General features: G+C 44.2%; 1 protein-coding gene across 1 annotated transcript in view; it reads left to right on the forward strand.

Moving 5' to 3' along the window:
* Positions 1-23,393, forward strand: part of LOC120986031 (collagen alpha-1(VII) chain-like) — a 570,823-nt gene that overhangs the window by 54,792 nt on the left and 492,638 nt on the right. The window contains exons 9-13 of the mRNA XM_040414311.1: positions 17,730-17,846; positions 19,731-19,886; positions 20,110-20,226; positions 21,994-22,140; positions 22,277-22,396. Coding sequence (XP_040270245.1) covers positions 17,730-17,846; positions 19,731-19,886; positions 20,110-20,226; positions 21,994-22,140; positions 22,277-22,396 — 657 coding nt within the window. The remainder of the gene's footprint in view (positions 1-17,729; positions 17,847-19,730; positions 19,887-20,109; positions 20,227-21,993; positions 22,141-22,276; positions 22,397-23,393) is intronic.

Raw genomic sequence — 23,393 nt, forward strand, 5'->3', positions numbered from 1 at the left:
ACTGGTGTAGAGACTGGAATGAGACCTGAGTGTACTCTTATGTCCTGATTCTTTGCTGATACCTGCAAGTCAAGCTTAATGAACAAATCTCTCCCTAATAGGCTGACTGGGCAATCTAGTATAATGCTAAATACATGACATGATGTATTCCCTGTCCATGGTTTCTACTGGTAAGGAATCTGTTCTGTATGTCCTTGTCAGTACCCCATTTATTCCCATAGAGGGCTCACATTTCCTTCCTGACACTCTGAGTCACCTAAGTCCGCCCCTTTTGGTGGACGCTTTGGTCTGTCTTCTGTTCTGCCATTAGTATCTTAGCTGTCCATATGAGCAGAGCTCTGATGTTAAGCACAACACTGAACATGTAACATGTAACTGCAAACGTTGAAACAAACAGATCTGACAATACAGACATGAACACACAAAGGGCCCATAAAAACTTTTCATTGAAATAAAAATGTACAGCTTGATCAATGCTGTTGGTACCAATAAAAAACCCAAAAACTTCCAATAAAATAAAATAAAATTCTTAATGCGCATATTTAAAAACAAATACCGTATTCCATACGCATTCATATACATTTTCATGTACTCATCTTCACAAACCAGCTCATAACCACGCCCTTATACATAAAATATGAATTACACACACAGCTCTGCTACGTACATATAACTCAGAGCCACACCCATTCACATTCCACTGAATCATGTATCTTTCACCCATTCACACAATCTCTTTGTTACATCCCAAAACTTGCAGCACAGACAAACACAGCAATTGCTGATGGTCTGTCGCTGTAAAACAATATACATGTTAATCATACAGTAATTTTGTTAAAATTAACAAATCATCTTATATGCCATGTCGTTTTTTTTTTTTTTTGTTTTTTTTTTTAGTGTTACACACATCGCCACTTATTGTATATAACTAACCCTTCCCCCATTTCCTCTGCCTTGCGTCTCCTATTTCAGGAGTGTTCAAACAGGGGAAGTGAAGCAATACATCAAGACGTTCAGCTGTACCACATGTTCCTCAAACTTTTACTCACATCTGAATAAGGACTTATTGGGTGCAACCTTAGATTAATACGAGTGGACACTTCTAATTAGCATCATCACTGCAGGCACATTTTAAACCATCGGAACATGCAATTTGGAAAGATACAATCAATACTGGAGCCCTGTCTGGAATATCTTATAGATAACACAGGTTAGTATCTTCACATTGCTGCTTATGCATTACCACTTAGCAGCCCCCCTCCCCCCTCAACCCCCATATGAAATTCCTGAGCAGAGAAGGGGGGTGAGATGGGAGGGGGCTCTCTCTGAAAACACATCTCAGACAGAACAGGAAGACATTTTTTTTTTTTTTTTTTGTGGGACTACAAGTGACATTTTGGAATGTGGTGGGGGGGAGGGATGCCTCATGGCAACCTTTGTTCTCTATAGGATTCAAAATCCTCCATCTTGAAATAAGAAATGCTGCTCATTTCATTTCTCTAACTTCAAGTTCTCTCAGTCACTTCCATATACACTTTTTCACCATTACTCAGCTTGCACCAGGCTATTATTATCCTTCAACAACTTCTCTCTTCAACTATCAATACACTTATGCATTAACTGTCCATCTTTTAGTGCTGTAATCTCTAATTCCAGGGACTATAAATCGTCACTATTTAAACACACACAGATCATTAGGGCAACAAAACTTAACCAGTTCATTTCTGAACGTTTAACACAAGCCCTTTCTAATTGCAAACACTGAGACACTTTTTCCCTTGCCATGAATTAACTTCCTGACTCTGCTGTGTCTTGTCACTCACTATAGCCCCCCTTCACAATCACAGGAGCTCTGATGTACACTGTCTGTAAGCTTCTAACAGATTTTTTGCAGCCTTTCATCCCTGCCAGCCTGGCATAACATTCTGTTTCACATTTTAACTGTCAATTCTCACATCTTGCCCAATTGTCTACTAGAAAATAATTTGTGGGACTAGACCGTGCAACAAAGTTTACATGTTGGCAGTGATAGAAACAGAATGATTTCAAAGCGGGATGCGACCGTAAACTTACCACCCGGCCAACATCTCACACAGACAGATAATCTTAATACTTCTAAAATACTTATACTATATATACATAAGAGTTAATTCAAGCTTGTATCCTTCTGTTCCCGGAACAGATATCCTTATATAGTGCACTATCTCTTAACGATACGGACTCAAATGAGCCTCTTACAATCAACATTTTATAACGATATGGACTCAATGATATGAGCCGCTTACAATCAACCTTTTATAACGATATGGACTCAATGATATGAGCCGCTTACAATCAACATTTGCGTGAACCAGACATCGCAATCCACTGAAATCATAAATAGATGGTTCGACTTACTTGAATGGGATTTTTGGTCATTGCTCCCAGGTCCAAGGCGGACAAAAATTGATGTCTTTCACGGTAGACCTGAAGAGTTGACCCTCCCAATCCCGGAAACTGAGCCCCCAAATCTGTAAGGAAAATTTACTCTCTTCCCTAACGGTGTGTCCCTGACACATGATTTCAGTGGCCAGCTTGAATTAAGTCTTACCGGTACCGGGAGAATGAAGAAGATAGACCACATGAACACATGTCTATTTCCAATCCATTCTGGTTTATTCACAGCTGGCAAACAGTTTTAATAGAGGGGGTTGAGCTTCCTTTACATCCAATCATATGTTAGCATTAGTATTTGACCAATAGTATGGTCACACATAAGCTCTGCATTAACATCATAGCTGACTCATAGTAACAGCATTTGACCAATCAGGTATATACACATAGGCTAGCATACAGTTGAGCCAGATGTCCTTTTATGGCTAGAAGGCTGTTCATACTTTCAACATGTATGGATTTCATGAAACAGTTTAAGGAAGTGTCTCACATTCCATAGGGGGGAGGGAGGTTTTGTAGTGCACTAACCAAATGTAATACACGTGGCTAAATGAGACAAAATGGAGTCACATATATCCCATCAGTACCCAGACCCGAACCCGGATTTCTTCTTAACAGAAGTTCGGGTTTGGGTTAGGTGTTCTGTAGTTTTTATTATTTTAGGGAAAATAATAGCATTCTTAATACAAAATGCTTAGTAAAATGTCCATTGAGGGGTTAAAAATAATAAACAAATTTAACTCGCCCCATCCACTTGGTCGCGTAGCGGATCTCCTCTTCTTTCATCAGGACCTCGCTAAAGGACCTTTGATGATGTCACTGCGCTCATCACATGGTGATGGATCATGTGATGGACCACGTGATGAGCGCAGTGACGTCACCAAAGGTCCTTTTCTCCCAGGTCCTCAAAGAAGAAGAAAGAAGACAAGCCGGGCTGCGCGAACAAGTGGATGAGGGGAGTTACATTTTTTTTGTTTTTTTTTAACCCCTCCATCCCTCATTTACTTTGCATTCTGTATTATTAATGCTATTATTTCCCCTTATAACCATGTTATAAGGGAAAATAATAAAGATCAGGTCCCCTTCCCAATAGTCACCTAGCAACAATGCGTGAAAATCGCACCGCATCCGCACTTGCTTGCGATTTTCACGCAGCCCCATTCACTTCTTTGGGGCCGTGAAAAACGCACAATATATAGAGCATGCTGCGATTTTCACGCAACGCACAAGTGATGCGTGAAAATCACCGCTAATGTGCACAGCCCCATAGAAATGAATGGGACGGATTCAGTGCAGGTGCAATGCTTGAGGTGAACGCATTGCACCCGTGCGGAAAACTCGCCCGTGTGAAAGGGGCCTAACTAATACAGGTGTCGTCTCTATCTTACCTATAGAGCGCAGTTCACAACTCTCTTTTATATGAAGATTCTTTTTCATATAGAAGATATATGACACAGCTCTCAACACTCAGCAGGTCAGCTCATCAGGCACAGTCCCACACAGGAGAGATCCGGATTCACACAGCCTCGTGGCCCCTCAGCTCTCCTGGCTGGGATCACACAGAGCCTCTGCAGGCTTCCCCCTTTCTAGGGTCACTTCCTCTCCCCTGGACTCCTACACTGATGGTTGGTTTATCCCTCAGTGATTACAGCCAGCTGGCCTCACCTGTGGTGGAATAGGGGTGTGGACTGAAATATCCACCCCCTCTACACCTCTATCATGTATGAGGCCTGTCACTGACTCACATACCCCCTCCTCTGTTCAAACCTGTGGGGGTGAACATTGGCACCAAACCAGGATGCTCATGACAGGGCATCCACATTACCTACAGTTTTCCCTTTATTCTGCCACTCCCAGGCCAGCAGAGATCGTTTTGTTACAAACACAGACTTTCTACCCAGCAGATCGTGTCTAAGGGACTCCTGTGCCCATTTAATGGCCAGACACTCTCGTTCTACTCTTTCACGAGAGACGATGATGCGCTTTCGCATCCTTTTATCTCGCTCCCTTTGTTTATTTATTTTACTCTCAGAGTTTTGGTCTTTGCTCCTGGAACTCCTTTCAGAAGATGTTTTTATACAAATGATAGGCTCTCCCTTTGGATTCTCTGGCACCCGCACATGCCCTTTCTTGGACTGCTACAACTCTTGACTGACCGGTTCACATAGTCGTTCCCTGTCATGTTCGTGTCCAGACACTTCCTCTTTTACTTTACAGAGCTCCTTCAGCAGAGCATGCTTGTTCATGCTCACTCCTTTTGAACGCATCTGGTTCACTTCTTCTTTGGCCTTTTGCAGTTTCCCTTCCAGTTACCTCAATTTTGTTTCCACTTCTTTTTTGACAGGTCTTTCAGCATCTCTGCTAGTTCTGGTACAATCAGACATTGTATTTTCACTCTCTTTCTTCTCTTTGACAGTGGTTTCCTCAGGTTTGGCGGCAGCTTCAGAGTCCTTTGCTTCTTCAGTGGCTTTTTCCCACTTCGGCAGACTCTCCTTCAGCCTTATCTTTGGTCTCGGCAGCGTCTGAAGATTTCTCCCACTACAACTCATCGGCCTTAGCTTCTTCAGCATTTGTCTCTTTGGAGTCTCCATTCTCTTTGTTAGCCTTCTCATCCTTCTCGGACCTGGTATCATATACCTGCAACTCCTAACTCCTCCCTTTCTTTCTCATCGAGGTTGAAGGTACTGTGGATATTATGGTCCTTATCAGACTCTTCATCTTGCTCTTCTGGCACTCCCTTCCGAGTGTTACCCAGGACATTGTTCTCCATTTGTGTCAGACCATAGAAGTAGAAGGCATCTGCACACTGGTCAGCCGTCTCTCTGTATTTCTTCCCCAGAAGGCTACTTGCTTCCTGGAAGGCATTGACTGCCATGAGTCTCTTGGCGTCTGCATCTACATCAGCCTCATCAACTTTTTCCATCTTCTCTGCCTTGGCCGGCACCTCAGCATCACCGTCTCCAAGCCCATTCTTAACAGGCTCGGCTTGGACATCTTTCAGAGGACTTTCCTGCTCAGGTTTCTTATTTAACTTCTTCCACACTAGATGAAAGATGTCTGATACACACTTGGTTCCCTGTACAATGTAGTCACCACTCTTCTGTGTTGCAGCAGCAGATGTAGGAGTACCACTGTTCTCTTTTGGAAACCCTGAGGAAGTTCTATCCTGTGTCTCTTTAAGTGCTTTGTCTGTGTCTTCTGTGCTTCTTTGGAGTATTTAATCTTCTCCTTAATATCAGGCAGTAGACCCTTCAGTTCATCCATCTCCTTCAGGGTCTCCTTCTTTGACTTTTCTGAAGCCTTCTCCAGTTGTTCTGTGAGGACAGCTAGTCTCTTTTCTAATGTACCTTTGCACTGTGGGGAGAGAGAGAAAGCATCCTCATATTTGCAGCTGTACTGATATGCCAGGCCCAGCTGGTAGTGAGCCTCTGCTAGCAGTCAATCCTGCTCTTCTAGACGCTCTCGGACTATACGCTGACCTCTCTCCGCTTGATCAGGTTCATGTCCTGAATCCGCTCAGGCTCTCTTTCATGTGCCTGGTTCATGTTGTATGTCACAACCCCTTCATCAACCCTGCAACCTAGCTCACTAACCATAGAACACTGTGGAGACTGCTTATCAGCACCTGGTACTGGTGGTAGACACTGTAGCACTGCCACACTTTCCTGCACATTTATCAGAGTGGGTGTTTCCATTTCCTCACAACTCCCAGAACAAGGGGAAATCCCGGCCCAACATTACATCATGCATGAGCGTATTTGCAACACCAAGTTCTCACTGGAGTCTCACACTCAGTGAGAGCCACAGGATAGTTCTTGCTATCCCAATGTATGTCCAGCACACTTAGCTTTTTGTCCAACAACACTTGGACTGGACTGCCATCCACCACAATGAGACACATTTTTGTTGTAGTCTCTAGTTCCGGTGTCTTAACACCTACCGGCTCGGCAGAGAGCAACTGTCGCCGGCTCACAACACAGATCACGGCTTCTGAGGTAGTAGGGCACTGGTCAGCAACATGCCCAACCTCCAGAGCCGTGCTCACTATCACATTGTCTGCTACCCCAGCAATAAGAGGAACGGTCTTACCACTTGACGTCACAGGTTCGGCACTCCCGGGAGAAGAGGGTGCTGTTGCTCCAGGGACTACTCCCCCAAGGTAATCATCCTTCTCCTGGATCTTGGGAACCTCCTGCCCTTGGTTCCTGGTGCCACAATCACATAAAGATGCCTCAATGCAGTGGTTGCCATGGGAAACGCCTTGGTCTTGAATCCAGTGTTCACTTGAATGGGTTCACAAATCTGAAGATTCGGTGCGGAATAGAACGTTCCGTGCCTCTGCACCGCAAAAAGATAGAACTTGCTCTATCTTTTTGCAGAACGGACGATCTGCATGCGGCTGGCCCACAGTCAGTGCCCGTGCATTGCGTACCGCAATTTGTGGTCCACAGCATGGGCACAGAGCCCTTACGTTCGTGTGAACAAGCCCTAATAAAAATTCTACCTCCAGGGTCTCGCATTTCAAGAGCCTCCACTGTACAGAGCCATAGTCTGTTACAAAGGTCAGAGCCATTGTGGTATCTGTTTCTGGCCCCCTGTCCAGTAAGTCCAGTATGCCGGGCATAACCCAGGATACTTGTTGGCGAGCATCTAGAGTGACTCCCAGCGGTATTCCCCCAATTACCAAATCGCAGGATATTTCACATGTTTTGTCAGATCTCCTGATCACAGGACAATCAGGTGCACACTTTCCCACTTGACGGCCTCTCCAACAGCACTCTCTCTGTTGCTGGACAGCTGCATGCTGTAGTGGTTGGTTGCTCCCAACAACGGCCTTAATGCACCTCCACACATCCACTCTAGGACTCTGTACACATTGGCAGGGAACATATGAACTCCTGAGAGCCGAACCTCTCTCCATCTCCCATTGCTCCCGTTGGTTGCCCTTAGCAACGGCACACATCACCTTTTCCTCTGAATCTCCAGGCACCTCACCAACACCTTGGACCTTTACAAAGTGTCCACTCAGCATTGAAGACTTTCTCTTCAGGGCCAACTGCAGTTGTGCCTCTGCAGCGGACGCCCCTCCCCAGGGCCCTTTAAAGGGGTTGTCCAGGTTCAGAGCTGAACCCGGACATACCCATATTTTCACCCAGGCAGCCCACCTGATGTTAGCATCAGAGCATCTCATGCTCCGATGCGCTCCTTTGCCCTGCACTAGATCGCGCAGGGCAAGGGCTCTTTTGCTTACAATAACACACTGCCGGGGCGGAGGCATCAGCCCGGCAGTGTGTTCGGTGACATCACCGTTTTACTGGCTAGGGCAGCGCTAAAGCCCACCCATCAGTGCCGGTGACATCACCGGGCTTCCTGGCAGCCCCATGGAGAGCCCAATTCGTCACTGGAACTCCTGAAAATGCCTTTGCCCTGTGCAAATTAGCGGAGGGAAAAGGAGAGCATCGGAGCATAGACTGCTCCGATGATGAAGTCAGGGGGGCTGCCTGGGTGAAAATGGAGGTATGTCCGGGTTCAGCTCTGAATCTGGATAACCCCTTTAAGAGTAAAAACAGTATTAGTTTTTGTGACGCCAGTTGCAATGAAGCAACAAGGGCACAGGGACCCTTTTAGTGATACTGTGGATGGTACCCAGGTGTAGGAATGCCAGAGTGGTGTAGGGTAGCCTATAATGTCCCTTAATATTGGTGCACGTGTCACGATACTCCTACCTGTATACGCTGGACCCTAGGCGTTGGCTCCGCAGCAATGAAAAAGGGGGTTTGTTGATGAAGGGGGATGAGGAAATAAATGGAGTCCAGACCTTGTGATGAAGTGATGAAGTTTCTCTGGGTGCTGCAACTTCTCTCTTGTAGTCTGACTCTAATTTGTCCAGGGAACTTTACTTCCTGGCTTCAAGCTGTGGCCTCCATGTCCAGCAGAGCTGAAGGTGCTCAAGCTGGCATAGACAGGGCTCAACCAGCAGAGACGTGCACCTGCTTCCTTCCCCTAGCAGGGGGGTAAGCTAGATCTTGCCCTAGAAGGGGGTAAGCTGAACTGACTCTCACTAATCCCCACCCTCTCTGCCGGAAGTGGGAGACGCCCACCAGACAACCAGGCTTCCGGCCCTTTAACTCCAACACAGTAACAAGCTTTATCAAGACATTGGGCTTCCGGACCTTTAAATGTCCAACTCGGCTTCATGCAAGATAGCAACAGTGTCTGGATTAGCAGCATTCAGCAGCACCTGCTCTTCTTGTCATGCCGTTGCCCCTAGCAACAATCATTGTGCCCTTTTTGCATGGACACTGCCCAAATCCTCCAAGGGATCGCTCTCTCAAGCAGGGTGGCGATGACAGATTCCTTCTCAGACAACGGGGTGTAAGTCCAAATGGTGCTTTATTTAGGCCCTTCAGCACCAGCACAAACACAAACCAAAATAAACACCTGCCCGTCTGTGCTCTACCTAATACAGGTGTCGTCTCTATCTCACCTATAGAGCACAGTTCACAAACAGGGTATCAGGTCCCAACACTCAGCAGGTCAGCTCATCAGGCACAGTCCCACACAGGGGAGAGATCCGGATTCACACAGCCTCGTGGCCTTTCAGCTCTCCTGGCAGGGACCACACAGAGCCTCTGCAGGCTTCCCCCTCTCTAGGGTCACTTCCTCTCCCCTGGACTCCTACACTGAGGGTTGGTTTATCCCTCAGTGATTACAGCCAGCTGGCCTCACCTGTGGTGGAATAGGGGTGTGGACTGAAATATCCACCCCCTCTACACTTCTATCATGTACAGTGGCGTAGCTACCAGGGAAGCAGCTGCTTCGGGGCCCGAGCTCAGGATGGGCCCGGAGCAGTACTAGAGAGAGGACACATGACAGCTTTGCTGCTGCTGAAAGTGAGCAGGATGGGAAATGATACGCTATATGGGCAGCTGTCATCACCGATAAGGCTCACCTGAACCGATTAATGCATTTACATAAGCCCCGGGGAGGAACAGAGGAAAAAAACGACCTGATCTCCAGAATGAGAATGAAAAAAAGGCTTGTAATGTGGCCGCGTGTACGCTAGAGGGCGCCTGGGATCCACGGCTGAAGAACAACATCTGCTCTGGCTGCGACTCTGCAATCAGTGGGACGGAATGTATGAACTGGGAGGAGGGAGAACTTTCACTGGGTGCATTTCATAGCAAACTACAGTCGTGGCCAAAAGTTTTGAGAATTTCATAAATATTTTTTTATAGTTTTTATAATAGCAATTTGCATATACTCCAGAATGTTATGAAGAGTGATCAGATGAATTGCATAGTCCTTCTTTGCCATGAAAATTAACTTAACCCCCTCCGGACCGCCTAACGCAGATTCGCGTTCCGGAGGTGGCAGCCCTGCGCTCAGCGACGCATATACGCGTCATCTCGCGTGACCTGGGATTTCCTGTGAACGCGCGCACACAGGCGCGCGCGCTCACAGGAACGGAAGGTAAGAGAGTTGATCTCCAGCCTGCCAGCGGCGATCGTTCGCTGGCAGGCTGGAGATGTGTTTTTTTTTAACCCCTAACAGGTATATTAGACGCTGTTTTGATAACAGCGTCTAATATACCTGCTACCTGGTCCTCTGGTGGTCCCCTTTGTTTGGATCGACCACCAGAGGACACAGGTAGCTCAGTAAAGTAGCACCAAGCACCACTACACTACACTACACCCCCCCCCCCGTCACTTATTAACCCCTTATCACCCCTGATCACCCCATATAGACTCCCTGATCACCCCCCTGTCATTGATTACCCCCCTGTCATTGATTAACCCCCTGTCATTGATTACCCCCCTGTCATTGATTACCCCCCTGTCATTGATTACCCCACTGTCATTGATCACACCCCTGTAAAGCTCCATTCAGATGTCCTCATGACTTTTACGGATCCACTGATAGATGGATCGGATCCGCAAAACGCATACGGACATCTGAATGGAGCCTTACAGGGGCGTGATCAATGACTGTGGTGATCACCCCATATAGACTCCCTGATTACCCCCCTGTCATTGATTACCCCCCTGTCATTGATTACCCCCCTGTCAATGATTACCCCCCCTGTCATTGATTACCCCCCCTGTCATTGATTACCCCCCTGTCATTGATTACCCCCCCTGTCATTGATTACCCCCCCTGTCATTGATCACCCCCCCTGTCAGGCTGCATTCAGATGTCCGTATGATTTTTACGGATCCACGGATACATGGATCGGATCCGCAAAACACATACGGACATCTGAATGGAGCCTTATAGGGGGGTGATCAATGACAGGGGGGTGATCACCCCATATAGACTCCCTGATCACCCCCCTGTCATTGATCACCCCCCTGTCATTGATCACCCCCCTGTAAGGCTCCATTCAGAAATTTTTTTGGCCCAAGTTAGCGGAAATTTTTTTTTTTTTCTTACAAAGTCTCATATTCCACTAACTTGTGTCAAAAAATAAAATCTCACATGAACTCACCATACCCCTCACGGAATCCAAATGCGTAAAATTTTTTAAACATTTATATTCCAGACTTCTTCTCACGCTTTAGGGCCCCTAGAATGCCAGGGCAGTATAAATACCCCACATGTGACCCCATTTCGGAAATAAGACACCCCAAGGTATTCCGTGAGGGGCATATTGAGTCCATGAAAGATTGAAATTTTTGTCCCAAGTTAGCGGAACGGGAGACTTTGTGAGAAAAAAATAAATAAAATCAATTTCTGCTAACTTGTGCCAAAAAAAAAAAAATTTCTATGAACTCGCCATGCCCCTCATTGAATACCTTGGGGTGTCTTCTTTCCAAAATGGGGTCACATGTGGGGTATTTATACTGACCTGGCATTCTAGGGGCCCTAAAGCTTGAGAAGAAGTCTGGGATCCAAATGTCTAAAAATGCCCTCATAAAAGGAATGTGGGCCCCTTTGCGCATCTAGGCTGCAAAAAAGTGCCACACATGTGGTATCTCCGTACTCAGGAGAAGTTGGGGAATGTGTTTTGGGGTGTCATTTTACATATACCCATGCTGGGTGAGAGAAATATCTTGGCAAAAGACAACTTTTCCCATTTTTTTATACAAAGTTGGCATTTGACCAAGATATTTATCTCACCCAGCATGGGTATATGTAAAATGACACCCCAAAACACATTCCCCAACTTCTCCTGAATACGGCGATACCAGATGTGTGACACTTTTTTGCAGCCTAGGTGGGCAAAGGGGCCCATATTCCAAAGAGCACCTTTCGGAATTCACAGGTCATTTACCTACTTACCACACATTAGGGCCCCTGGAAAATGCCAGGGCAGTATAACTACCCCACAAGTGACCCCATTTTGGAAAGAAGACACCCCAAGGTATTCCGTGAGGGGCATGGCAAGTTCCTAGAATTTTTTATTTTTTGTCACAAGTTAGTGGAAAATGATGATTTTTTTTTTTTTTTCATACAAAGTCTCATATTCCACTAACTTGTGACAAAAAATAAAAACTTCCATGAACTCACTATGCCCATCAGCGAATACCTTGGGGTCTCTTCTTTCCAAAATGGGGTCACTTGTGGGGTAGTTATACTGCCCTGGCATTCTAGGGGCCCAAATGTGTGGTAAGGAGTTTGAAATCAAATTCTGTAAAAACTGACCAGTGAAATCCGAAAGGTGCTCTTTGTAATATGGGCCCCTTTGCCCACCTAGGCTGCAAAAAAGTGTCACACATCTGGTATCTCCGTACTCAGGAGAAGTTGGGGAATGTGTTTTGGGGTGTCATTTTACATATACCCATGCTGGGTGAGATAAATATCTTGGTCAAATGCCAACTTTGTATAAAAAAATGGGAAAAGTTGTCTTTTGCCAAGATATTTCTCTTACCCAGCATGGGTATATGTAAAATGACACCCCAAAACACATTCCCCAACTTCTCCTGAGTACGGAGATACCAGATGTGTGACACTTTTTTGCAGCCTAGGTGGGCAAAGGGGCCCATATTACAAAGAGCACCTTTCGGATTTCACTGGTCAGTTTTTACAGAATTTGATTTCAAACTCCTTACCACACATTTGGGCCCCTAGAATGCCAGGGCAGTATAACTACCCCACAAGTGACCCCATTTTGGAAAGAAGAGACCCCAAGGTATTTCGTGATGGATATAGTGAGTTCATAGAACTTTTTATTTTTTGTCACAAGTTAGTGGAATATGAGACTTTGTAAGAAAAAAAAATTTTAAAAAAAAATCATCATTTTCCGCTAACTTGTGACAAAAATAAAAAGTTCTATGAACTCACTATGCCCATCAGCGAATACCTTAGGGTGTCTACTTTCTGAAATGGGGTCATTTGTGGGGTGTTTGTACTGTCTGGGCATTGTAGAACCTCAGGAAACATGACAGGTGCTCAGAAAGTCAGAGCTGCTGCAAAAAGTGGAAATTCACATTTTTGTACCATAGTTTGTAAACGCTATAACTTTTACCCAAACCATTTTTTTTTTACCCAAACAATTTTTTTTTATCAAAGACATGTAGAACAATACATTTTGAGAAAAATTTATATATGGATGTCGTTTTTTTTGCAAAATTTTACAACTGAAAGTGAAAAATGTCATTTTTTTTGCAAAAAAATCGTTAAATTTCGATTAATAACAAAAAAAGTAAAAATGTCAGCAGCAATGAAATACCACCAAATGAAAGCTCTATTAGTGAGAAGAAAAGGAGGTAAAATTCATTTGGGTGGTAAGTTGCATGACCGAGCAATAAACGGTGAAAGAAGTGTAGGTCAGAAGTGTAAAAAGTGCCTTGTCTTTCAGGGTGTTTAAGCACTGGGGGCTGAGGTGGTTAATCCCAAAAAAAACTTTCCACTGCATTTCATTGCTGTCATTAAAGGACCTGCTGAGATCATTTCAGTAATCGTCTTGTTAACTCAGGTGAGAATGTTGACGAGCACAAGGCTGGAGATCATTATGTCGGGCTGATTGGGTTAAAATGGCAGACTTGACATGTTAAAAGGAGGGTGATGCTTGAAATCATTGTTTTTCCATTGTTAACCATGGTGACCTGCAAAGAAACGCGTGCAGCCATCATTGCGTTGTATAAAAATGGCTTCACAGGCAAGGATATTGTGGCTACTAAGATTGCACCTCAATCAACAATTTATAGGATCATGAAGAACTTCAAGGAAAGAGGTTCAATTCTTGTTAAGAAGGCTTCAGGGCGTCCAAGAAAGTCCAGCAAGCGCCAGGATCGTCTCCTAAAGAGGATTCAGCTGCGGGATCGGAGTGCCACCAGTGCAGAGCTTGCTCAGGAATGGCAGCAGGCAGGTGTGAGCGCATCTGCACGCACAGTGAGGCGAAGACTTTTGGAAGATGGCCTGGTGTCAAGAAGGGCAGCAAAGAAGCCACTTCTCTCAAAAAAATTATCAGGGACAGATTGATCTTCTGCAGAAAGTATGGTGAATGGACGGCTGAGGACTGGGGGAAAGTCATATTCTCCGATGAAGCCTCTTTCCGATTCTTTGGGGCATCTGGAAAAAGGCTTGTCCGGAGAAGAAAAGGTGAGCGCTACCATCAGTCCTGTGTCATGCCAACAGTAAAGCATCCTGAGACCATTCATGTGTGGGGTTGCTTCTCATCCAAGGGAGTGGGCTCACTCACAATTTTGCCCAAAAACACAGCCATGAATAAAGAATGGTACCAAAACACCCTCCAACAGCAACTTCTTCCAACAATAGTTTGGTGAAGAACAATGCATTTTCCAGCACGATGGAGCACCGTGGCATAAGGCAAAAGTGATAACTAAGTGGCTCGGGGACCAAAACGTTGACATTTTGGGTCCATGGCCTGGAAACTCCCTAGATCTTAATCCCATTGAGAAATTGTGGTCAATCCTCAAGAGGCGGATGGACAAACAAAAAGCCACTAATTCTGACAAACTCCAAGAAGTGATTATGAAAGAATGGGTTGCTATCAGTCAGGAATTGGCCCAGAAGTTGATTGAGAGCATGCCCAGTCGAATTGCAGAGGTCCTGAAAAAGAAGGGCCAACACTGCAAATACTGATTCTTTGCATAAATGTCATGTAATTGTCGATAAAAGCCTTTGAAACGTATGAAGTGCGTGTAATTATATTTCACTACATCACAGAAACAACTGAAACAAAGATCTAAAAGCAGTTTAGCAGCAAACTTTGTGAAAACTAATATTTGTGTCATTCTCAAAACTTTTGGCCACGACTGAACGTCCATAAAGCGGGTGGATTTAAAAAAAATATGAAGCCATTGATGTCTGCAGATTGTATCCCTCTGTGCACAATGGCAGGTGGCGGGTAATGAAATGTTCCTGCGGCGAAACCTGTACCCGTCCTCATCACATCCGCTATCTGCGGCTGCCTGCGCTCAGATGCAAACAGGCGGGGAAGCTGCAGCGGAGAACCACAAGCCCCAGCAAGCAGCCTCTGGGCGGATATTGGCAGGAAGGCTGCGATCAGATCGAGCTCGGCAGATAACGGATGTGATGAGGACAGGTACAGGTACCGCAGCAGATGTAAAAGCCCAATGAAGCTCTCCTAAGTTAAAAACACGCTATAAAGACACACAATGATTGTGTGTCAGGCAAAATATAAACATACATTGTGTAATGATTATATTTGAAGCCTATATTTGTAATGGTATGAATAAAAAATATAAAACCAAATATACACTGCTCAAAAGAATAAAGGGAACACAAAAATAACACATCCTAGATCTGAATTAATTAAATATTCTTCTGAAATACTTTGTTCTTTACATAGTTGAATGTGCTGACAACAAAATCACACAAAAAAAAAAAAAAATGGAAATCAAATTTTTCAACCCATGGAGGTCTGGATTTGGAGTCACACTCAAAATTAAAGTGGAAAAACACACTACGGGCTGATCCAACTTTGATGTAATGTCCTTAAAACAAGACAAAATGAGGCTCAGTAGTGTGTGTGGCCTCCACGTGCCTGTATGACCTCCCTACAACGCCTGTGCATGCTCCTGATGAGGTGGCGGACGGTCTCCTGAGGGATCTCCTCCCAGACCTGGACTAAAGCATCTGCCAACTCCTGGACAGTCTGTGGTGCAACGTGACGTTGGTGGATAGAGCGAGACATGATGTCCCAAATGTGCTCTATTGGATTCAGGTCTGGGGAACAGGCGGGCCAGTCCATAGCATCAATGCCTTCGTCTTGCAGGAACTGCTGACACACTCCAGCCACATGAGGTCTAGCATTGTCTTGCATTAGGAGGAACCCAGGGCCAACCTCACCAGCATATGGTCTCACAAGGGGTCTGAGGATCTCATCTCGGTACCTAATGGCAGTCAGGCTACCTCTGGCGAGCCCATGGAGGGCTGTGCGGACCTCCAAAGAAATGCCACACCACACCATTACTGACCCAATGCCAAATCGGTCATGCTGGAGGATGTTGAAGGCAGCAGAATGTTCTCCACGGCGTCTCAAGACTCTGTCACGTCTGTCACATGTGCTCAGTGTGAACCTGCTTTCATCTGTGAAGAGCACAGGGCGCCAGTGGCGAATTTGCCAATCTTGGTGTTCTCTGGCAAATGCCAAACGTCCTTCACGGTGTTGGGCTGTAAGCACAACCCCCACCTGTGGACGTCGGGCCCTCATATCACCCTCATGGAGTCTGTTTCTGACCGTTTGAGCAGACACATGCACATTTGTGGCCTGCTGGAGGTCATTTTGCAGGGCTCTGGCAGTGCTCCTCCTGTTCCTCCTTGCACAAAGGCGGAGGTAGCGGTCCTGCTGCTGGGTTGTTGCCCTCCTACGGCCTCCTCCACGTCTCCTGATGTACTGGCCTGTCTCCTGGTAGCGCCTCCATGCTCTGGACACTATGCTGACAGACACAGCAAACCTTCTTGCCACAGCTCGCATTGATGTGCCATCCTGGATAAGCTGCACTACCTGAGCCACTTGTGTGGGTTGTAGACTCCGTCTCATGCTACCACTAGAGTGAAAGCACCGCCAGCATTCAAAAGTGACCAAAACATCAGCCAGGAAGCATAGGAACTGAGAAGTGGTCTGTGGTCACCACCTTCAGAACCACTCCTTTATTGGGGGTGTCTTGCTAATTGCCTATAATTTCCACCTGTTGTCTATCCCATTTGCACAACAGCATGTGAAATTGATTGTCACTCAGTGTTGCTTCCTAAGTGGACAGTTTGATTTCACAGAAGTGTGATTGACTTGGAGTTACATTGTGTGGTTTAAGTGTTCCCTTTATTTTTTTGAGCAGTGTATTTTGTCTAATCATCCTGAGATTTTGTCTAATGATCCAGCCATGCGGCCAGCTGCAGGAGAGGGCCGGTGATATATCGAGTTTACTTTCCACTCCATTGTTTTGTTTTTTTTCTTTTTAATTTCTCCTGGAGAATGTCCTCACTAGGGCTTGATGAAGCGCTATCTGCGCGAAACACGTCCCCCCGAGGACACCATGGAGTTTTTTATTCATGTAAATAAAAGTTAAGTTTTATTTTAAATTCCAAGGCGCTGGATCTATTGAATATTTTGTTAATAGTTTTTCACTACTCAGTCTTCCATTTTGCTTTTACTTTGTGTTTTTAATAATTAGAACATTATTTTCTGCATTTTATGCATGTTATGAAATATTTTATATATTTTTTTATATATTCCACCAAAATCCAATATACTTTTAGTTGAGTTCATTTTAATAATTAAACCACTAAGGCTACTTTCACACTAGCGTTCGGGTGTCCGCTCGTGCGCTCCGTTTGAAGGGGCTCACGAGCGGCCCCGAACGCATCCGTCTGGCCCTAATGCATTCTCAGTGGAGGCGGATCGACTGAGAATGCATCCGCCTGCCAGCGCTCAGCCTCCGCTCCGCTCAGTGAGCGGACACCTGAACGCTGCTTGCAGCGTTCGGGTGTCCGCCTTGCCGTGCGGAGGCGAGCGGATCCGTCCAGACTTATAATGGAAGTCAATGGGGACGGATCCGCTTGAAGATGACACCATATGGCTCAATCTTCAAGCGGATCCGTTCCCCATTGACTTTCAATGTAAAGTCTGAACGGATCCGCTCAGGCTACTTTCACACTTAGAAATTTTTCTAAGTAATAATGCAGACGGATCCGTTCTGAACGGATGCAAACGTCTGCATTATCGGAGCGGATCCGTCTGATGAAACATCAGACGGATCCGCTCCGAACGCTAGTGTGAAAGTAGCCTAATCTCTATTACAAAAGTTGTTCTCAGATTTGTGCAGATGTTTATATAAAATTAATTTCTTCTTGTCTTTCATTAAAAGCTCCTGTGCCTCCAGTAACTAATTTCCGTATTATAGAAGAGAGACTTTTTGGCTTAAAGGTGGCCTGGACTCTTCCTTTGGGAAAACTTGATGGTTACAAAATTTATATTCCAAGATGTAAGTAATATCACATAATAGTTACTTTCACAGACTGTAAAAATAGAATAAAAAAATGGCACTCAAAACAAGTCCCAATAGTCTCTTGTGATTGTGGACCTTCTGAAACAATAAAATTGATTGGACACAGAGCAAAATGTCTTCAAATGTACTATCTGTGTTTATTACTGTATGTGTTTTTTTTTATAACTCTCCCCACAAACCTCCTAAACGTGCTTTCAGGCCTCCTCCCGATGAGCCTAAAACACCACACTGATGTCAGCTGTGTCACAAACCAGGTTTTCCTTCTCCTTTCAATGTATCTTGTCATCTTCATATGTGCAGCATCTTCAGACCTATGTTCACACTTATAATGTCTGTGAAGGTTCTCATTTATCCAGGTCATGGTATATCTGTAAAGAATAAATCAAGGCAACTGGACGTACTGTAGATTTCTTAAAAAACGTTTCACTTGTTCTCCCAACGAGCTTTCTCAATTCTCAGAATTGAGAAAGCTCGTTGGAAGAACGAGTGAAATGTTTTCAAGAAATCTACAGTACGTCCAGTTGCCTTGATTTATTCTTTACAGATACACACTTATAGTGTTCCAGGAAAAACCTGAATGAGCAATCAGGAGACAAAGGAACAAACACCCTGGGTCGGATCCACTTACACTTTTAAATCTCCATTTATTGTTATACTCGCACAATTAAAACTTGTATAAAAGCCTCTTATAAAAACAATCTGTGTACTTCACTTACTTCACCCGGCCAGTTTCAAGGGCTACTAGGTTTTGCTCTGGGTCCCATCAGTTTTATTGTTTTATAGTGGTTACTTTACAGGGAAAATAAAGGAGCATTCCCAGAATGAAAATGATAAGTGCTTTATCACTGGGACCCCCACCGACCTTGAGAAGGTGGATCCAGTGTCTCCCGTATGAATGGAGTGGTGGTCTGCATGCACCCTGCCGCTCTGAATGCTATACTAAGTACAGTGCTCAGTTATCTATTTGTTCCATGGTGTTTAAAGGGGATATACATGTGTGATCTCCTCTCCATTCAGATGGGGAACACAGTCCCTTCTTCTTGTTTCTTGTGAACAGAAAAGGTGCTACTGTCGGGTCTCGCCAAGGGTGGACTAGGAATTTAAAGAGGCCCTGAAAAAAAAAATCGAAAAAAGTGGCCCATGTTGTTGGCGTAACCAAACTGACAGAAGGCAAGGCAACACAGGTGGGCAGGGACAACAGAAGTAGGCAGGGCCTGCAATACTGTAGCACAGCACAAAATACTGCCTCAGCAGAAGCAACTACCATAGCGCAGCACAATATACTGCCATCCTCACCACAGTATTCAACTGTATTACAGTGCTGAGGACAGTGATACAGTTGAGTTCAGGAGGGCACCTGCGAACACTGGCCAGGAGCATGAGTACCTGATGCTCTTATATTAATGCTGATAGCATCAGATCCTTATGTACCCAGCTGTGACGATGGCTCAATTGGCCTCCTGGGCATCAGCCCACTGGGGATTTTCCCTGTATGGTCTATGGCCAGTCCCACCGATCAGAAAGGTGGTAAGCTGTCATTCTGGGAAAACCCCTTTATCTGTATTGGAGAGTGGTTGCTGAAAAAGAATGCAAACCTGTCTGCCAACAGATAGCAGTAAATCAGCCAGCAAAATACTATAATCTATAGAAAGTCTATGACAGTGATAGGGGAGCAAAATCACTTTGCACCAGTGATACTCGCTTTATGAGAACTGTTCTTGTGGGTAGCATGGATATATGTAAACCTATAGCTCACGTTCTATACAGTATGCTTGAGCCATATTACAACTGCTTGTATAGCGGATAAAGATGAAGATTACTACTTTTCCTCTATGGAAATAACATTTTCTGCTTTCTTAGCTAACAGACCTGGATTTACATATGAGCACATTTTAAATGGAGATGTCTCATTACACATTATTGATAACTTAGAGGAGGATAAAGAATACACTGTTAGCATCTACGCCGTTTATCCTGAAGGACCTAGCCAACCTGTGTCAGCAGTGGGCCGTACATGTAAGTCAACTCTATAGCTTTTATGATTGTTTTTTTTAGTATTCACACCTCATCCTAATATGTTGATTATGAAGACAGACTTGTTTCTACAGTGCAATAGTGAACTTGCGCGTAAAAATCCATTAAAGTGGGGTTTACTTGACTGCAGTGCATTTCTGGATTCATTAAGCAGCTGTTCACACTGTGCTTATGGTTTATTTTACCTTTTTTTTTTTTTTTTTAGTGAAGTTGCTTTCTGTTAAAAATTTGACACTACAGAATATCACAACAGGAACTATTCGAGCACACTGGACTCCAGTTCAGGGAGCCACAGGCTATCGACTAACTTGGTCATCTGCAGGTAGGATCACATTCTAGTATTTGTTCTTGTATTTCAACTGCTTAGTAAATAGGTAACAGATTCCTTAGTTTGGGATAATGCTGTAAGGTACACAGTATGTAGCCATTTGCCAAAGCCCAGGAATATCACAATGCTGATTAACTTATTAATTGTTGAATCCTGCATATTTCAAAAGAATCCACTAATAACCCAAATTGGAGGGGAATGGTCCACAATGTATACACAGGATGCATTTTAACCAAATACTTTATTTTTCCAAAAGACAAGTGATGTTCAGACAAACCTTTCTTATCATTAAATTGGAGTACAGCTGCATTTGTATGCAGCAGTTCTGCAAGGAGATGAATGACCACTACTACGATCGTTCTTCTTTTTCCCCATTCATATTAATTGTTTGTTGACAGCACATCCCTGTTTACATAGGGGGATGCAGTCAAACATTGATTTTATCTAGCACATGAAATATATTTGATTGTTTGCTCCTTTGTCAGGTGATTGGCTCCATCGTTACATGGGCCTAAGTTCAGTTATTGATAACTGTCCCGAACCTCTGCCTATGTAAAAGGGCCCATACAATTGTAACTCTAATAAAGAAAAGACAGTTGGTGGACCTGTACCTACTGAGTGCCCTCCCCTCAAAAAAGCAGTCCTTTATGTAAATTGGCCTAGTGGTACCATATGGACTCATCTTTGGTACCTTACATACTAAATTACTAAATGGAGCCACTTGGTCCTGTTTTTCCAACTTAGAGGGGTTGCATTCTTGAGGCACTATGAATGGTACCCTATTTTGAAGGAGTTGATAGGACTCCTTTACACACATATTTTCTTTTCACACTTTTGAATACAAAGAGACCATTTTGCATTAAAAAAAAATTAACTAGACAAAAAAAGTACACAAATAGGGAAAAAAAACACCACTACCAAAAAGTTTGTGTGTCCTTCATTACAAACTTCTTATAGACATTCAGCTAACACCTGGAGTTGGCAATTGTTCTGCAAAAAAGCACATGTGGAAAATAAAAAAAGCCTCAAAAGACGGGAAAAAATGCCAAAAACAATGTGTGCATAAGCTTAATCAGCTATTTCGAACCTTATTACTGTGGGGAAACATGCGGTACTGTATTCTGTCTGAGGTGTGTTGACTTCTTTACCAAGCCTCTTTGAACAGCTGAAAAGCAGTTTGCTATGCTTACTCTAAGGCCTCATGCACACGGCCTCATGCAAACGGCGGCTCGGATGCGGACCCATTCATTTCAATGGGGCCGCAAAAGATGCAGACAGCACTCTGTGTGCTGTCCGCATCCGTTGCTCCGTTCTGTGGCCCCGCTAAAAAAATATAACATGTCCTATTCTTGTCCGCGCTTTGCGGACAAGAATAGGCAGTTATATGTAAAGGCTGTCCGTGCCATTCCGCAAATTGCAGACCGCGCACGGACGCCATCCGTGTTTTGCGGATCCGCGATTTGCGGACTGCAAAACACACCACAGTCATGTGCATGAGGCCTAAAACTGACAGATTTCGCTGTTTCTGGGGAACACTTGACCGGGAACTCTGGTTGGGAAATACTAGGCTAAAAACTTTTTAAAAAATACAGTGGCATCTTGCTAATTATAGAGGTTAGGATTTTGAACTTATTGTTCCTATGCTTATGTCTTGTGTTATTTATTAGGCTACTGAATTTGTCTATCTCTTATTGATGAGCTTAAAGATTTCATACAGAAGATAAAACACAAATTATATACTAATATATTTTTATCATGCAGAGGGATTTGATCAAAATGTCAACCTGGCAGATAGCTACTCTCAGTACCTGATTCAAGGACTGCATCCTGACACTGAGCATACAGTAACTATCAATCCGATCTTTGTAGACACAGAGGGCCCTGTGGTTACCGCTAAAGCTACAACCTGTGAGTATGCATTTACTTTAAGTAACAGTTTATGTTATGAGGCTTAATATACTGTAGTCTATAGTAAACTATGAATCCTCTTTTGATTGTATTTTACAAATTGCATACATTCTTTTCATGACCATAATATTTGTAGTGGCTTCAAGCTATGTACAGAGTCTGAAAGGGAGTGCAGTGACTATCAATACAGCTCTGATATCATGGAATGCAGTACAGGGTGCTACAGGATATCGACTGGCATGGGGCCCAACTTCAGGTAAGTCTTAAAATGATTTGTATATAAGTACAGGTTAGTACTGGAAATACACATAGATATATAAAATGTATCAAATGCTTTACATGTATTGCTTATGCATCAGTACGGTAATTAAAAGCCAAAACTAAGAGTGGATCCTAAACATGGGGAATATAATGAAGATTTATACTTATCTTCTTTGTAACCACTCCTAATTTTGGTTTCAAAATCTTGATGTAACAAATTTCCAGTGTGGGAATAAGGTTTTATGGTGCATGACCCATTCAATAAATAGAAACTATTTTTAAGCCGCAGAAATTTTTGCAGTGAAATCTGCTGCATCTTAAAGGCATTTTCTTGAGCTTCAGATACTGTGGACCTATCCTTAGGGTAGGTCATCAAAATCAGATCGGCAGGGATTTGACTTTTGGCACCCCAGCTATCACCTCTGAGGGTACTTGAGATGCAATTAAACATGTCAGGGGGATATTGTCACGTTCGTGTGTGGGAGGGAAACACCGCACCTAACATCGGAGGGAAAGGGGTGAGGGAGTAAGGCCTGGAAACTAGGGAAAGGAGAAGGACACCTCCTAGTAAAACCCTAATCAAAGTTCTGACTAAATACCAGTATGAACAGACCCCAGAGGTAGGTGAGTTCATACACAGGAATACCTAATGTCCTAACTCACCCTATAGGACCCTAGTACTAATGTCAGGACTGAGACAACCTGTTCCTCCAAAATGAAGGATGAACAGGAGTCTCCCTCAGGCCTTTATAAAAATGACAGGCAAATGCAACACACAAAATAACCCAAACAAAATACAAAAGGGAAAGAAAACACTTAACTTCAAGTGGCTATGGCAGCACCTGGAACTTAGCCGAGATCCACACACCAGCTATCCACAACTCAAACTGAAGCTATAAACCACATAGCATAGTGGGAGAAAACAACAATTAATAGAGAAAGTTAGATGACCATAATAGTCACACCTGGGGAAAGAAGGTGTAGCAAGCACC

Source organism: Bufo bufo, chromosome 1 (assembly GCF_905171765.1).
Source record: "Bufo bufo chromosome 1, aBufBuf1.1, whole genome shotgun sequence".
Lineage (NCBI taxonomy): Eukaryota > Metazoa > Chordata > Amphibia > Anura > Bufonidae > Bufo > Bufo bufo.